General features: G+C 45.2%; 1 protein-coding gene across 4 annotated transcripts; it reads left to right on the top strand.

Moving 5' to 3' along the window:
• Positions 1–2,482: 2,482 nt before the first annotated feature.
• Positions 2,483–16,714, top strand: CCSAP (centriole, cilia and spindle associated protein). Of its 4 annotated transcripts, XR_015258249.1 has the most exons (5): positions 2,483–2,833; positions 10,517–10,800; positions 11,084–11,280; positions 11,698–11,794; positions 12,637–12,658. XR_015258249.1 is itself a non-coding variant. In XM_086745487.1 (3 exons), the coding sequence occupies exons 1-3, from the start codon at positions 2,527–2,529 to the stop codon at positions 12,808–12,810; spliced, it is 765 nt and encodes a 254-aa protein (XP_086601613.1). In that variant the 5' UTR covers positions 2,483–2,526; the 3' UTR covers positions 12,811–16,714. The 4 variants fall into 4 exon arrangements, 1 of the variants encoding a protein (XP_086601613.1); XR_015258248.1 differs by lacking the exons at positions 11,084–11,280; positions 11,698–11,794 and adding an exon at positions 14,171–16,714 and having other exon boundaries at positions 12,637–12,890; XR_015258250.1 differs by lacking the exon at positions 11,698–11,794 and having other exon boundaries at positions 12,637–12,732.
• The last annotated feature ends 100 nt before the right edge of the window (positions 16,715–16,814 follow it).

The following is a 16,814-nucleotide window of genomic DNA, read 5'->3' as shown; positions in this document are numbered from 1 at the left end:
TGAAAAGCGCAGAGTTTGGGGGGAAAATGAAGATGGAAAGCAAATGCTGCAAATCCCAGACCTTGCCGTTTTATATAAAACCCACTCATGTCATCTGCCTGCATTAGACTGAGCAGAATATTGGGGAAAGAAACCAGAGTCCTAGTTAATTGGGAAGAAATCTGATCTCCTCTCTAGTTGGTGCTGCTACAGCAGCCTTCTCTAATGCCATCTTGAGTTACAGGTATTTCTACACAAATTGTTCCCTGTTACTGCCCAAGAAGTGCCCTCTGTTAGAGCAGGCAGTGCTGAGGGCATGGCTGGAGCGCAGTGGGAACACAGAGGTACCACTAAGGGCAATGGGAGAAGGCAGCAGGGACAACCCACCCAGCTGCCACCGGAGCCCTTGGTGGAGATAATGAACAAATGAGGCGGGCAGCAGACGGGCTGGTTGTTGCTCCCAAATGTAACCCCCATATGAGAGGGAGGAAATTGCTATTTCTGCCTGGTTTTCTTCCAGCAAAGCATGTAGGCAAGGCTCTTGCGTGTCTGCCTGGGACAAGGCACCATGCATGGCACAGCACGGTGAGCAGGCACACTCAGAAGGAGCTCCTGACTAATTTTTGAAGCTGTTGTGTGATGGTAGGCATGTCAGGGGGGCTATTTCTGTGCCTGTCTTCCTGGTAGGTATGCTGCCCAGGCCCCGGTCCCTTGTAGCTTCATTGCTGCCTACCCCTGAGAGCAGCTGGCAAGGGCCGAAGGGACCTGGAGAAGCTCTAACTGGTTTTAAAATGGAGCTTAAGAGGTTTATGAATGCAGCTTGTACCAGGAGCTTGCCTGTGGCACCAGGCCCTGGACGCCAGTGCAATTGGCCTCTCCCGATTGCGTTTTCCTGAATTGCAGGGGGAGATCCTGGATTTCCCCAATATCCTGCTGTCACAGGGCAGGTACCATAACTGCGAAGGCCCACAGGGTATGAGGGCTGTGGGGGCTGTAAGGGCTGGAGGGGGATACCCCAGGGCTTCTGCAAAGGTCAGGGAACATCTGTACCCACCTCAGACAGCACCACTGGCTTGCAAAGCCTCAACTGGTCCATGTGAAAACTGAGAACTGTATTCTGGTCGATCTGAGCATTGATTAAACTAAACCAGTTCGGTTATGGTAGCTGTACTGGGGATTGCATCAATCTGCTGTGTGTGACGCCGTCCCCTCACAGTAAAGCCACCAGCGCTTTGGTTACACTGATCGGTCTCGGCCAGCGTTTTCCTCGCTGGGTATCTGTGTCAGCTTGAATTATTTCCTGGCTCTTTCTGCAAATCCGTCAGTGCCCCCGTGTGTTGGAGCGGTGGCCAGAGAGCTGCTGTGCAGAGCCCTGTGCATCCCGGGGGACAATGGGGTTTGCAGCAACGCAAAATGGGGTAATTGCAACCCGTGGGCCAGAGGGCTGGGGCTGGATGAGGGGGGGTCACGCCAGCTGCCCTCAGAGGGTTGTTGTGAGGTGTGTGCGGTGCGCTGGCGAGATGGTAGGCCAGCAGCTCTCCCCAGGATGGTCGTTCCTTAAATACCGAGCATGAGAAAGAGGGAGAGAAGGAAAGATCCAGAGACGGCTCACGGGCCGAAGGGTGCAGCCGTTTGGCGGAGAACTGGCGCGTGGCCACGGCAGACAGGGCTGCATCGGGGCGCGGGCGAAGGTCTGCTGCAGAGGCCGCCCAGTTTTCTGCATTTACTGTTGAAGTGCTTCATTGCCCAAGCAACCGCCGCTGCCCAACACAGGCCTGGATTAGGCGAATCCTATTCCGACATTCACCGGAGATGGGTTTTTAAAGCAGATTAATGCAAAATGGAGAGAGGCCCCTGCTGTTGCGGATGACTTTGCCTCCCTTCCCCAGGCCGCCTGCTGCTACCTGTCTTTTTGGTCTCGTGGAAATGGAGCTTAAATCAGCGATTATCCCTGCACAAAAATGGAACTGTTGTTGCAAATGTGTGAATTGTGACGCATCGCGCTCTCCGGTTTTAAATATTTCCCCCGGCAGCAGCCGGCCTGTGTCAGGCTCCCTCCCAGCTAGGATGGGCTTCCCGCCTCGGCTGGGCGCCTGGCGCTGGGTGCTGCTCCCGAAATGTGCGGGGGGGGGGGCAGTTGGCAGTGCTGTGGTGCTTCGGTTTGTTATTTTATTTTATTTTATTTTATTTTATTTTATTTTATTTTATTTTATTATTTTATTTTATTTTATTTTACTTCGTTTCGCTTTATTCTGTTTTGTTTTCATATCAGCTTATTTCATTTAATTTCATTCCATCTCAGTGCCACTTCCCCGCCCCTCCGCCTCCACCGCCCCCCTACAACGACATCCCCGCATGACGGGCCCCCGCGCGCTCCCGGTGACGCCAGCACGGCGGCGGCGGCGGCGCGCAGCCATTGGCGCGGGGCGGGCAGGGGCGGGGCCAGGCGCCGCTGTTTGTGTTTAAACGTTGCAGCGGGAGGGGGCGGGCTCGGCCCGCGGCGGCGGCTCGTTCTTGTGCTCCAGGCTCCGGTTTCCCGGCCCCGCCATGGTGGTGCCGGCGCGGCGGGTGAAGACCGAGTATATGAAGCGCTTCAAGGAGCCCAAGTGGGAGTCGTGCGGCGCCTGCTACCTGGAGCTGCTGCGCTACCGCCTCAGCCGCCGCCTCCTGGAGCAGGCGCACCGGCCCTGGCTGTGGGACGGCTGGGAGCAAGACAGCGGCGGCGGCAGCGGCAGCACCGCCGGGTCACCCTCGCCGCCGGGCGCCGGCAGCCCCGCGCCCGCGCAGGAAGAGGAGGAGGCGGCGGCGGCTACGGCGGTGGCAGCGCCGAGCGAGGCGGGACGGGCGAGCCCCGGTACGGAGCGGGGGTAATGGCGGGGGAGGGGGGGTGTGAGTCTCCGGGTCCTGCCTTGTCCTCTGCGGGGGGCTCGGCGAAGATGGCTCCGTCCGGGCGGCCCCGACGAGGTGTGGGCTGCCGCTCCTTCGGCCCCCCCCGGCCTTACCCGCCCCGGGGGCGGAGGTGTCGGCAGGGCCCGGCTGGTTCCTGGGGGAGGGCGGTGGCGTCGCGGGGCAGGCAGGCGGGGGCGGGGGGGGTGCGATGCTGCCCGGTTGGTGCCCACGAACGAGCTGTGTGTGGGGAGAAGCAGACCGGGGGGGCTCGGAGGTGAGACCCCTCCTCAACTGGGGCCCAGTCACCTTCCGAGGGGCTCGCTCTTCCCGACGGAGGGCGGCGCGGTGCCGTTACCGGGGCCGTTTCTAGGCCTGCGGGGAAGCGGTGGCTGCGGCGTCGGAGGCGTCTCGTTTAAAGAGCGGCGACTCTCCATCCTGAGTCACCGCCGCTTATGTAAACTGTTGCCATGGGAGCGGAGCATCTCTGCCTTTACATAAGTGGGTTCTCTGGCAAAAGCAAGGGCGGCAGCGAGCCGGACTCGGTGCCAGCCGCTGGCACGGAATGCGATTGCTTTCCCAGGTCTGCACGGATAATCTGTGTCGGCTGAACGCTTGGTTTTTAATGCTACGTGAGCTTTGGTTCTGGGTTTGTAGCTGGGTGCAGACAACTCCATAGGCTTAAGCAGGTCTAGAGCTAATAGTATTTTGCTCTCTTTTAGCATATCTTGCCTTTTGATGTGTCAAGAACTAACTATGCAGAGCGAGTAGACAGGTAACAACACTGTCAGGCTTCCAAAGTTGGTATTTTTTTCTCCAATAGGATATTATCTTGTACTCATAATCAAAGAAAACTTTATCTGGCAACCACTGATTGATGTTTTGCAATGTATTTTGAATTGTCTGTGTGTCTGTTGCACAGTAGCAGGGAAAATCCTTGAGAACTGTTCAGTTAAGCCTCATGCTGCCTGGGGGTTGTTCTGGGGTTAGATGTACTTGTCTGGAGTGGGGAGACTCATTAATCTGCTTCAATGTCCCTCGGGGCCTGAGCTTACCAGAATGATCTGTATTCTGATATTCAAGGCTAAACTGCATTCACTGTCCTTAAGAACACTGTGTTATACAAAAGGTTTAGCTATGCTGTCATCTGTTCAAGAGGCCTGGTGTTTCAGAGCGCGCTGGTGATGTGGGGTTTTGCAGTGAGCTGTACTGGCTCTGTGGTACCCAGCCCCTGTGTGGGTGTGCACAGCTGCTGGCTGCCAGAGTAGTGCACTACACCTGCCCAAAGCTGTGCAGTGATGGAAGCACCCTAGTTAACCGGTATGTAGCACAGTATCAGTAGGTCTAATCTTGCTTTCCTCAAGCGGGCCTTGAGGAAGTTAGACTGGGGAGCGTGTGTGGAAGAAGTATGTACGTAGCATCTTGGTGAGAAAAAGCACTAAGGAATTGCAAAAGAGGAGGGAATGGTTGCATGGGAAAAGGTGATGTGTTCTGATGGGCAGTTTAAAGGCTTGGCTTCTAGTGAGAGGAAGGTGGATGCTGTTGAAGCTGCACTTCAAACTGCATCAAAAAAGATGGGATGCATGCCAGTCTTGGGCAGTTGTGGTAGGGACCAGAATTTAATTCTTCTGCTCGTTCAGCCAGTGTGGTGGAGTAAGTAGTGTGCTACATTCTAGATGGGACTAGCAGTTGTCAAGGCTAGAGGCTGCTGGCAAAGGTGCTCTGCACAGTTCTTGGCCTGCTCCCTGCCTCCTTTCTGGGAAGAGATCTGTCTGGAATTGCTTGGTAGCCTGATTCTGGTAGGGTCAACTTTGGCAGTGGATAAAAGCCTGATAGCTGTGGATGTGCTCCTCATGTAGGCACTTTCTGTGGTCAGTGATGGTGTGTGTGACTATCCAGTGTATGCATAGTTGTGTCCTTACTTACTGTATCCCAGTGGCAAAGGGACTGTGGAGCAACAGTGGCCTGCCAGTCTATGGGGTTTTGGGCAATTACGCCTCTATAGCTGCTGCAACTCTGCTGTGGCTGCTGTAAGGCAATACCCAGCATTCTATTAGGTCCTTGCTATTTTACACTTAGAATGGGAGAAAAATCTCTACCTAACATGTATTTCTTTGCCAAGTGGCTTAGGATAAATGTTTTTCTAAGTTCTGCCAGTACTTAAGAGCTTTGCAAGTCCTTAGCGAAAGGACTGAAAACAACTCTACTTAGGCAGCTGGATTAAGTGGAAATTTTTTGTATATTAGTGTGTACACTAATATGTAAGCAAGCAGCTAATTCAGTATTGGACAATTCTAAGGATGTATTTTTCTTTTGCTTAGCGACTGGCTCGTTAAAATGTGCAGAGGAGATAACATAGAAACTACCATTCTGTGAATCTTTCATTATTCAGCTGCTTTTCTGGAAGAACTTAATTACACTGAGGTGCTGTGGGGGTAGCTGAGCATGCTAGTGTTGGTGACATCTTTTGTCTTCTGAATCTGCCATCCACCCACATGCTGCAGCATCCTGGCTGTTACCTGGCTACTGCTGCTTCCCTCTGTTCTGTGGGGGACCTGATTTCTGGCTGAGCAATATTGACAGAGCTTGTGGCCGGGTACGTTTGGCCAGTGCTAATGCTGCCTTGTATCTGAGGTAAAGCCAATTTGTAACCGTGTTTGTGGCCACTGTTGCTTCCTTGCTGCATTAAGATGAGCCTGTGTGCATTTGTAAAGCAATTTGTAAATGCTTCTGGTGTGTGTAGAGAAAGCTGATGTATGCAGCCTGGCTTTAAGGTTTAGTGGTGTTGGTCTAAAGTACTACCAACATGAAAATCTGAGATACAGTGACAAAACATGTTTGTCCTACATACTGCCTTATGCTTAAGCTATAGCTGAGTGATACTAAGGTGTGCTTGGTGGTAACTTTGGGTTAATTCCTTCTGGCCACAGCTGTTTGTGGGACTATTCTGTAGGATGTGCCCAGGCACAGATGTGCTTTAAACATAATCCAACAAAATCTTGACCTAAATCATCTGATCTAGTTGACACATCCTCAAAACTGTCAACAGAACCCAGTGGGCTGGTAAGTGAAAGACAGGAGCTCTTGGCAGCAGCACTGCTGTCAGACCTGTTGCTTGTGAAATGATACTGCCGCACACACATGCAGGATGAAGGCATCTTTCAATCCTTACTGCCATTTTGCCTTCAGCATTTTTGTGCAGAAGTCTTAAATGACAGCAGTGACAAGCTGGTATCAAAGCAGTTGCCACGTAGTAGTTGGAAAGTGACTGATCTGGATTAGTGCAGCTCAGCAGAAGATCCAATTTCAAACTTGTTCCCTGATCTTTTCTGCCATTATGTTGCAGGTGTATTTGCTGGCTCAAGAACATGGGGAAGAGTAGCTTGTGGTGGGGGAAGAAGGCAACAGTGTCTGTTTAGGGGTTTATAGTACTGTCATTCAAAGTTGTTTGTGGGTTTTTTTTTGGTTGGAAACAAGCTTTGCTGTCAAGCCAAGCCAGTTATTGCTTTAACTCTGTTGCAGATGAAGCTTGTATGAATCTCACTCTGAACTGCTGTGTTGCTTGTAGCTCTCATACTGCCTCATACAAGATCTGTCTTAAAGCAATGATGTTGCAATTGGTTTCATCTGTAGTAACTCCTTTATATCCAGCTGTAATCAGTTCATACCCACAACAGAGTATAGGCCCCCTTCAAGAGGCCTTGGAGACCTGTCCTGTTCAGAGAGGTGTTTGTACTAAAGCAGGAAACTGAGTTCTGCTCATGGCAGTTTTAAGCACAAAGTGCTTTTCCTGAACCTGAGGTAGTGCTGGAAGGAGCAAACATCTCTACGTAGAGGTAACACTGTTGGCCCTTGGGACCTGTGGGTCTGATCAGAAGGTCGTTGATACTTGTAGTAAGTCAGCAGAGCCTTTGAAATGGGGTTCTGTGTGCCCTGCAGAGCACGCAGTACTGTGGGAGGGAGGGGAGCTCCACGGGAGCTGTTCCTGCCTGAGCCCTGGCTGGGAGCTGTTCTGCAGGCTGGGCGGTGCGGTGGGGTTCAGTGAGCTCTTCTGGGCAGGAGCTTTCAACGGCCATACGGGGGGGGGGGCTGGCAGCCTTGTTCTGCCTGCTAAGCACTTAATCCCCTCCTGTCCAGTGTGCTCTGCTTAGCATCCATGATGCAGTTTTAAATGTTCCTAGCTTTTTTTCCCCCTCTCCTGTCTAATCCCTGTAATGCTGCAGCCAGTCAGTTCTGAGTTTCCTGTGTCTGCTGGAGCTGGCACACTGCATGGGAAGGAGATGGGTAGGTGTTGCTGGTGGTTGGGCTCCCTGAGCAGCTGGGTCTAACTCCTTACCTGCTATTGACTGCTGCTTTTCTGCCTCTCTGTGAAAAGGGGATCCTATCAAAATGGCTTAGAAACAAACTATAGTTTTAAGCAAAAGATTTAAATAACTGTTAAAGATATCTGCCTTGTGCCTTCAGAGTTCAGCATAAATGCATTGCAGGAGTGAAGTCATTTAAATACCTGGTCTAATAGTAGGTGCTTAGAAGGTGCTGTAGTATGCTCCAGCATACAGCATTTACTGGAAGACTGTGCACAGGACTCTGCATGACACTTACCCATATGCTTTTATTGCTGTTTTGGGGCAAGCTGGCTCAGTCATTTCTGTGCAAGCTGGGACTATATCCTCATGAGCAGCATCCCCAGGCATGGCTGTTGCCTTGAAGTAGTATCTTAAAGCTAGAGCAGCAGGCAATTGCGGAGTCCCTGTTTTCCTGTATTTTTAAGTATCCAAATGCCACCTCTGCTCCTGAACTCCATGTTGCCCCATTCTCCTTTTGTAGAGAACAAAGATGCCATTTTCCCTTGAACAGAGGATGGAACAGCTTCCCAGAATTGACAGCAATATGTCCCCTTTCAGTATTTTCTTTTCTCAAAATAGTGCTTCCTTCTGATATTTGCCTCTAACACAGAAGGGGACCTAGCCAGTCCCTTCTTAGGAGTGGGCTGTGTAGAGATGTGTGGATAATATTGTGCAAAGGGATAGCTCTGTGCAGCCTGTTGTGGCTGTGATGAATGAGCTGCCTTGTTAGAGGTGAAGCTGTGTGTCCCAGAGCCTGGGACACTGTGCAAAGCAGGTCTCTTCCACATTGAGGTCACTGCTTGCTTGCTTTTTATCCAGCCTTGGCTATAATAACTGAAGATTTGTGCACACAGTATTTGGAATATGTGGAATTTGACAATTTTTTTGTTTGTTTTCACTATGTCACTCCTCTGGCCTTGACTAGTCTTCTTGGTGGTTTTGTGGGGACACTCAACTGGATTGTTAATACAGCTCCAAATACTTTAACATTGCTGGCTACTCTGAACCAAATACTCAGCTATATTGCAGTATCATCTGTAGCTAAGTGTGGCACCTGCACATCTTGGAAGATGTGCGTGTATATGCTAGCCTGAACAGGGCTGAGCACCAGAGCCTCTGTGCTGGTTGGCAGCAAGTAGAAAATGTGCTGGCAAGACTAACAGCTAGCAAGAGAGCATGAGGCTTGCCTTACGGGAATGCTTGGGCGTGTGGCAAGTCTTCAGGTCTTTACCTTACAAGTGCAAGAGTAAATGGGTGCTTAACTGGATGCTTTACCAGTGTACCAGGCAGGTAACTTGCATTTCATCAGAGCTGGGTGGATGCAGAAACAAAATTAAAACAGTGTCAGATTTGAGCATGTACTTGCTTGACTAGCTAAATCATAGCAATCAGCAAGAATGATTGCTATTGTGTCACAGGATTGGCAAGCCCTTCTGCTTTTAATGAAGACACGTAGGTAAAATTTGTTGTGGTTGTTTGTGGTCAACCTCTCAATACGTAAGCAAGCCTTAAACAAGACGAACTCCTCCCATGCCAGTGGAGGAATCCCCACTGTTCATAGATGGTACTGTATGCTGGTGGTGGCTGAATGCATTGAGACTTGGAACAGAGGCAGCTTGCAGCTGTTCCCTAGCACAACCAGAAGTAGATGGTGTGGCAGAAAGCTTGCAAGTTCAGCATGTTTATGTCAGCAGAGTTTGAATCTGTCACTGTGTGTGTCTAGCAGAAGGCAGCATCTAATGCTCAAAGGTGGGCACTTGGAAGGAAATAATTTACTAGTGGACTGCTATGCCGTTAGGTTAACAAAAGGCTTTAGTTGCCTTTTTATATAAAAGGCATAGTTGGCATAAAAGTCAGACTTGCATCACAATATCTGCTTGTGCCCACAATGCTTAGGGGCCATGCTCAATGTCTAGCATACACCTCCAACTTGTCAGCATACTGCTGAAGATTTGCAGGATGGAGAACTAAAACAGGGTTCTGTGCATTTAGTTTTTTTCCCAAACGCTTATTTAATGAGCGTACTGTAAGCAGTGTAGTTGATTAGTGTTAACAGAGTAGTTCAAGACCTCTTGTCACCAGTTTGCAACACCTTGCAGATCTCCAAGGTGGAAAGAATCTTTGGCAACTCTTTTCCAGTCAGTAATGGCTATCCATGAGCACTCACTTGACTATACTAATGAAGTTATAAAACAGACTTGTTCAAACAACTTATAACCTTATTGTAAAACTAAAACTGTAAGGCATGAATTTTCTACCAGCCTTTCTCTTACATTTATGAAGTCCTGCGGTGTTATACGAGACACTGGCTTCCTTCACCTGAAGTCTAAGACCCAAACTTTTGTATATAAGCAGTGTTCAGGAAATGTCAAGAACTGCTAGCTGGGAGGCACCACAAACGAAGGAAAACTAGTTCCTCCATAGTGCTCTCATGCAAGAAGATATTAGGGAACAATTGTTTCCCTGTGTTTTTATTATTTACTGTCTTTTATATAATGCTGATTCAGCCTTCTTTGTTGATCTACATCTGCAAATTAACAATGATACAGACTTTAAATTCTGCATCGCAAACTCTGTTCTACATACCCAATGCCTGGAGGACAGATGCCGGACCCTTGTTATGGAAGGTTTAAAAAAGTGTGTAGGCGGGAAATGAGCCTCAGAGTATTGCCTGTAGAGTGTGGTACTTTAAATGTAAAACATACTTTAGAGAACAGATAGCAAGAGTGGTGTCTATCACTTTGTAAGTCTTTGCTTCATACTCCCCCCTCTCCTCCATAAACAGAAAATTACAATCAAGATGTATGGTTTTCAATCAGGCAGCTTGAAAAATGAATCTCCTTCTTTCAGTGGAAGCTCATAATACGAGGGATTTAATATTTCACATACTCTTATCAGACTTGATCTCTGGCTGGCTGACAGCATCTATGTGGCATTCAGCAGTCCATCTGTTTGCTGTCTGAAAGATGGAAGGATGAAAGAGCGAAGACAGTTCACTGGAAACAGTCTTACAACATGTAAAATACTGCCTGGAGCTATTGGTTATCTGTAGCCTCACTAATGAAAGGCATGTTTATGTGAATGCTGATGTACAGAGGGATGGGTTTGGAAATATTGTACTCACTAAAGAAAGAATGAAGACATTTAAGCAAGGTGTGCATCTGTTGCTAAGGATGTAATGACTTCTTCCATGTCTTAAAAAAAAAAAGCACAGCTTTGATGTATTAAGAGAGGCTGTGCAGAGTAGACATTAATATGTTGTCACTGGGAGCTTAAAGTGTAACTTGTTTTTTTTTTTTCTTTAGAGAAAGAGAGAGAAGATCAAGAAAAGGAGCAGAAGGAAGAGCCACAAAAAACTGCAGAACACACTTCTGTAAAGGAAGCAGGCAAAGCCAGCCGTTCAGAACGACGTCCAAGTCAAAGTGCCTTGTCCAGTCGTAATGATCGAAAATCAGCCAAAAGTCCTCAAAAGACAGATGCACCAAAGGAGAATAAACATCCATTTGCTCTGTATGGGTGGGGAGAAAGACAAACAGATACTGGAAGCCAGAAAACTCACAATGTCTGTGCTTCTGCTTCAGCAAATGAAGTAAGTAAAAGCTTCTGTTTTGTTAAAGGGCAGTGGCTACTTAGTGCCTGGATAAGACATATGTCTATCTAGGTAAAACTTCTCAGGGATGTGTTTATTTGAGTGCATAGAGATTCTAGCAATAAATTCTTAAGAAAAAAATTCTAGCAGTAAACCTGAAGAGGTTTGACATGTGCAAATCAAATAATTCTTAACTGTTAATTGGTTTTGAAACCTCCCATATTTGACTTAATATTTGCAAGTTCTGATTAAAACTTGGCTATTTTGTTTCTGGCTGTTACAGCACTACCAGCAAGCTTGGCTGTTGTAAATGTATTTCTGCATTCTGAACTTCATGAAAACAAGAGAAAAGCAGCAGGCAGTTAGCACCAGGCACCCCGCAGCAGGCAGGTGTATAAACACTGGGGTAGCACTTGTGCTGTCAAAGAGTGACTGACTGTTCCTGGGGCACTCCCTAGGAACAGGAGCTGCACTGAGAAGGTATGAACATTTTGCTGTGAAAATGTCTTTCTAGCAGGTTGCCAGCAGGGAACTTTTTACTGACAGCAAAGTGGTTTATTGGATTGCTGATGGATTGCAGGATTGATGTAAATATTAGCAAAATAGCACAAATAAAATTCATAGATGGCATCAGAATTCTGCTGTAGGGAGGTCTGTTTCCTGGCTTAGCAAGAAACACAACAGATGCATTTCTTTTCTGTAACTCCCCTAGATTGTTAAAACATAATCATTAATGTATCTTGTCTTTATCTTATTGCTAATGTAGCGTCTGAATCTATGACCTAACCTATCTGAGGATTAAGGTGGGTGATGTTCTTGATGTATAAGATAAAGCTGACTTTTGATGGACTGTTTTGGAAAGGGTTTTTGAAGCACAATCTTTTCCTTCCTGGACAGCTCAACCTTTTGAGGGAAATGAGGAGCTTGGGCCTTGCAGCTCTTGAGAGCAGCTGCCCTTCCTGATGATGGACACTTGCTGGATTGATAAACTTTGGTCAGTGATGGAAATAGTTGACTGGTGCTTTATGTTGAAGCCTAACAGAGGCTGATGTCTGACTTGAGCAGATATATTAATACTTTAAGACTTCTGGTGTTTCTTATGCTAGAAACAGTTACAGAACCCTTAAGGTCAGGTCTTGAGTTTGGAGTGCATGGCAGGACACTTCTGAAACACTTAAAATTTGGTAGTGCTTTGTCACTAAAGATGTTTCTTGGAGTGGGAACTGACTACTTACTGCCTGGCTAGGTCACCTTTCTTGAATGTTTGAAAGGTGTTACTTTCTCCTAATTGAGATGGGAGATGGGGTTTTAGTTCTGGAGACAGAAGGAAGCAAACATAGAAGCTGTCTCTTAGGATTAAATGTGGGGAAAATAACACTTTTATACTAAAATATGTAGGTGTGCCTGCAGCATGCTGTCAAAACTGAGTTATCTGGTCTCTAGTAAGGAGTCTCTAGGGATTGGTTTTACTACTATGGCTTAGATTTTCAGGGATGTTTGGGCATATTGAGGGATGTTTAAAAATTTAAGATGGTAGAAATAGAATTGAGGTTTTTAGAATATATCAAAGTAAGATTGAGAAACATTCAAGACTTTTGGAATCATTTAATAATGTGAAGTTGCAAAGATAATGCAGAACAGAATTTGAGGCATTTTTCTTAAATATTTCTGTGCTTCTTTTCTGTTATGGGTATGAATTACAGAAGAAAACATAATTTTGCTAGCAAACCCTGTTTCTTCAGGATGGGGACTGGGACAAATATCAAGTGATCCTCAGCTTTCCTGGGGGTGCTCCTAGGCTGTTTTCCTGCTGTAATACTAACTCTGGTCTTCTAGATCCATGAATCTGCTTTACGAGCAAAGAACAGGAGACAAGTGGAGAAGAGGAAGCTGTCTCAAAGGCGAGTACGATCAGCAGAAGCAGAGAAAGCCTTGCGAATAAAGCCCTCCCCACCAGATAACCCTTGGATGACAGAGTATATGAGATGCTACTCGGCAAGAGCTCGGTGAATTTGGATTCCCTTAGGCATCTTCAAAAGAAGTTACGCATATCAGGACACTGGTGCAAGGAACCAAACTACTTATGCAAGGTTTTTATAGGGAGTTTCCAGCTGTTAAAATGTTTGTTACAATATTTTTATCTTGGCTACCTACCTCACACTGGGGTGTATTACTGGAGCCATAACATTTAAAGAGGTTTTTAGATATACCTACCCAAACTTTTAAACAATTCCCCTTTTGGGAATCTTTCTAATGTTTCAGTTGATTTGTTTTGGGGGTAGGAGGGGGGAACCTTAGCATACAGGGAGTCAAAGTAAGCACTTTTTTGATCTTGGTTACAAATAATCTGCTGTCCCTTGTTTTAAAAGCCCAAGTCATGGGAAGGTGGGGTTGCAGAAAGCCTGTAAAGGTGTCATGGAGATGCCTTTACATTTATAGTACTATTTAATTTAATACTTCTACCAAAATAAATATATTAAGCGAGGTAACAGGAAAGCCAGTGGGTCTGGTAAACAGCACTAATAAATGTAGATGTTTTAGGCAGACCAATACCAAGTGTTGTCTGCATATAGAAACTTTCAAAAAACCTTGTTTGATTAGTGAATCTGCTGATGCTAACTTTTATTGCTGTTTCTAAGGTCATTAGAATAACCTACTAATTTTCAGGGCAAGAAACAGCTACAGGATTGTTTTGCTGTTGCTGTATGTGTTGAACCAAATAACTGATGTAGACAATCATCTGATAGCTGCTGGTTAATAAGCAGTTCCTTGTTCTACCAGTATCAAGCTGTACCACTGTATAAAGCTTGTGGTTACACTTACTCTAGGCTTAATCATGTAGATGCCATTTTATTGAAGGAGAGGACTGGCTCCTGTCTAGCAAAGTATTTTTAACACTTAAGAATATTTGTTATGCTCAGTGGGAGTCAGAGTGCAATATGCATTCCATTTGGTGGTGTTGTAGAAGTGTACTCTTAAAGGTTTTAAACTTGAAGATCATGTTGATAAAAGTTGTAAATGAAGTCCTGAGAGGCTTTCTGCCTCTCAGAATTGATGCAGGACTCCTCAGTGCTAGGGGAAGGAGGAGAAAGATACTCTTCAATAAACAAGAATATATAATGGAATTTGAACACTCTCACTTTGTAGGTCCTACTACTACATGGTAAGACAGCCATTATTTGTGAGGTCCTCTGGTGATTTGTTTCCCCCCCCCTCAAGCTGCTGTAAATGTAATTTTTTCAGTTTAACTAAGCTTTAGGCTGATTATTGTTGTAGTTGTGAGCTTCAGAGTTTTGTTCAGATGTGTTATATGTTGGTTACATATGTTGGGTATCTCAGTTTAATTGTTTTTGAAGCTTGTGTCTTACAGACTGGACACCTTCTCACAGGAAGCACACTTGCACTTCTGCAGTAGAAACCTGCACTAGTCCTAGCTTCATTCCACAGTCTCAGTGAGTAAGGAGGACTCTAGAATTACTACTGCAACACAGTTACATGCTCAGTGAAAAGTTTGATTTTAAGTGTTATTAAAAGAAAGTAATCATGCAAAGAGACCAAGCACTGCTGCCTCCTAGTGTTAACTACATTACATCAGTGAAGGTTTCATTACTCTCAATTTTAATCTTACTAAGATGTCCTAGAATCCATGAAATGTGATTTCTACCTGCTTTTAAGTGTAAAGCTATAAAAATACAGACAACTCTTGTTCAGGCTACCTACTGGACATCTTACAGCTTTTAAACCTGGGAATGCAAAGTGTGATTAAGTATGTTTCATACACAGCAAAGTCACTGCATTCCAACTTTTAAGTAAACCACAGGACATGACTCTCTAAACCTTTAGAACAGTACCCAAAACTGAGGTGAACTATGCCAGAGGATGCCTTTATTCCATATGAAATTTTAAATTTCCTCTTATGCTGTTTTCTACTTTAAATAGCTCCTGTAAGTATGCTTAAGTTGCTTCTAATGCTGTTTCAATTGAGAAATCCACCCTAGCTTTGAAAAACTGTATCAAAGCAGTAACTCAGTGTTTAATAGCCTTATTCAAGAAAAACTACCTGTCCCTGTTGCCCAGACCTCTGGCTGTGTAGACTTTATGTAACTACAACAGTTAGGTTGTGCCCTCAGTGTGTTTTGTCACATTAAACTGTTTCCTTGATTGTGTAGGGCAGGACTAACCTTGCCATGCTTTGAGACAGCTTCTACTGTTCTCTCTTCCCACTGAGAACAGAGGAGCCAAGATGACTATGTGCCTGCCCTAAGTACCCATTTTTTGATAAGATGGATCTCTCATTAGATGTTGGTCTTGCCAATAACTATAGGAGGCTTAAATGTCTTCTGCCTTGGATACTGGGTACAAAACTTAAAACATCTCAAACAGGCTTGTTCAGATGTTCTACAGAGCATGAGACCCTTCAACAGCATCAATGCTGCTGTGTACTGAAGAAATGATCTAGTTCTTCTCCTTTGCTGGTCAAGACCTGTCCCCCACCAAATCAATTTGCTAGAAGACAGCAGTGATGCTAATCATGTCATGTGAGTCACTGTAATGCTTTTTTCAAATAGTCTGTAGCTAAAACTAATCCTGGGTGCTATGTTGGTACTATTTTGGTTTAAGTAATATCATGCCTGAAGTAAGGGGTAAATTATTTTGCAAATCAGGTAGCCTTCCTGCATTTGGGCATTATTTGACTACAAAAAGGCTAGTAGGTTTGCTTTAGACTATGTGAAATAGTTTAGCTGTGATCACTGCAAGTTGTTTATGCAAAATATTTGGCATGTGCCAGGCTGAAGTCTGGAAAACTTACTTTAGTGTTTGGTGTTCACAAATGAAAAGCTAATTGACTCATAAAGCAGAACTTTTCAAGTGTAAAAGCTTTAACAGTATCCCCTAGATTCTTACAGGAGGTGGCTGTTTTGCATCAAATTGGACTTACTAAAAAATGGAAAACCTAATGAATGTAACCCTATCATCAATTAAGGAAATCCTGAACTTTGTTTTGCATGGACTCTTTTTTAATTCAGCCATGAATACTTCTCACTCCTGTTTTAGAAGTAAAACTTTGTAATAAGAACACAGTAAATGCTCAGTTGTCCAAAATCTTCATTAAAATAACTGTTTATTCATTTTTGTTTCTGAAAGTACTTAGCTAAGTGAAACAAGACTTTTTCAATGTGTAATGCTGCAATTTAACTATAGTGTTGTGAAGACTAGTGTTTACAATGTAAAATGTTGCAATGAAAACTGCATTGAGAATGTCCCTGTAAAATACAGTAGCATGCCTGTTCAGTCACTGCTGTCACATCTTTGCAACTATGAATTACAGATGTTTTCACTGGAAGCTGAGAGATAATAAAGGTGATAGCTAAACTTAACTTGGAGCCAAATGTAACAAAAGTGAGATACAGACCTGAGGTTTTTGGGAAAAATTTTATCCAGGTAGCAAATGCACACTTTAATCACATTTTTAACATGTAGGGAAGTGTACCTGTTCTCTTTTTAATTGTATAATGCAGTGCCACTGAACTGTAAAGGCCTCTTTTTTTTTTTTTTTTTACTGTGATAGGGACCAAAAGCTTGCAATCTGAGGGCCTTATGTGTGGTAACCTGGAGTTCCAGTTTATTTTCCAGCTCAGTTAGTGCACTCAGCAGCAAAGCCATATATGGAGCCCAATTCAACACCTTGACAGTAGCCCCTCTAAAATTTAGGGTACAACTGAATGGCAAGCTGCCTCAGCTATTGTTAGCACTGAATTCACTTTAAAAACTATAGGGGAATACCATCTAAGCTTGAAGCAATATGTGTTTTTTAAAGTTTTTAAACTGTATTTGTTTCTAATGCTTCTGTATTGTCTATATTTAAGGTGTTGTGTCAACTTGTATATGGGAATAAAATGAGTGACACAAAGTGCTTTGACTGCTTGTACGGTGGTTTTGGGTCTCAGGTTTTCCATTGCTCTCTGCTTGTCCCAGTGTTCTCTCCTGGAAAGTGATGGGCTTCTGTAATCACT

This window comes from Chlamydotis macqueenii, chromosome 3 (assembly GCF_036417535.1).
Source record: "Chlamydotis macqueenii isolate bChlMac1 chromosome 3, bChlMac1.mat, whole genome shotgun sequence".
Lineage (NCBI taxonomy): Eukaryota > Metazoa > Chordata > Aves > Otidiformes > Otididae > Chlamydotis > Chlamydotis macqueenii.
The sequence above is the reverse complement of the archived record's forward strand: the minus strand, read 5'-3'. Positions and strand labels throughout refer to the sequence as shown.

Excerpts from the sequence above, each read along its gene's own strand:
- CCSAP (XM_086745487.1), top strand. The coding sequence starts at position 2,527 with ATGGTGGTGCCGGCGCGGCGGGTGAAGACCGAGTATATGAAGCGCTTC. Across the intron at positions 2,834-10,516 it reads GGCGGGACGGGCGAGCCCCG|AGAAAGAGAGAGAAGATCAA; the intron begins GTACGGAGCGGG and ends TTTTTTCTTTAG. Across the intron at positions 10,801-12,636 it reads CTTCTGCTTCAGCAAATGAA|ATCCATGAATCTGCTTTACG; the intron begins GTAAGTAAAAGC and ends CTGGTCTTCTAG.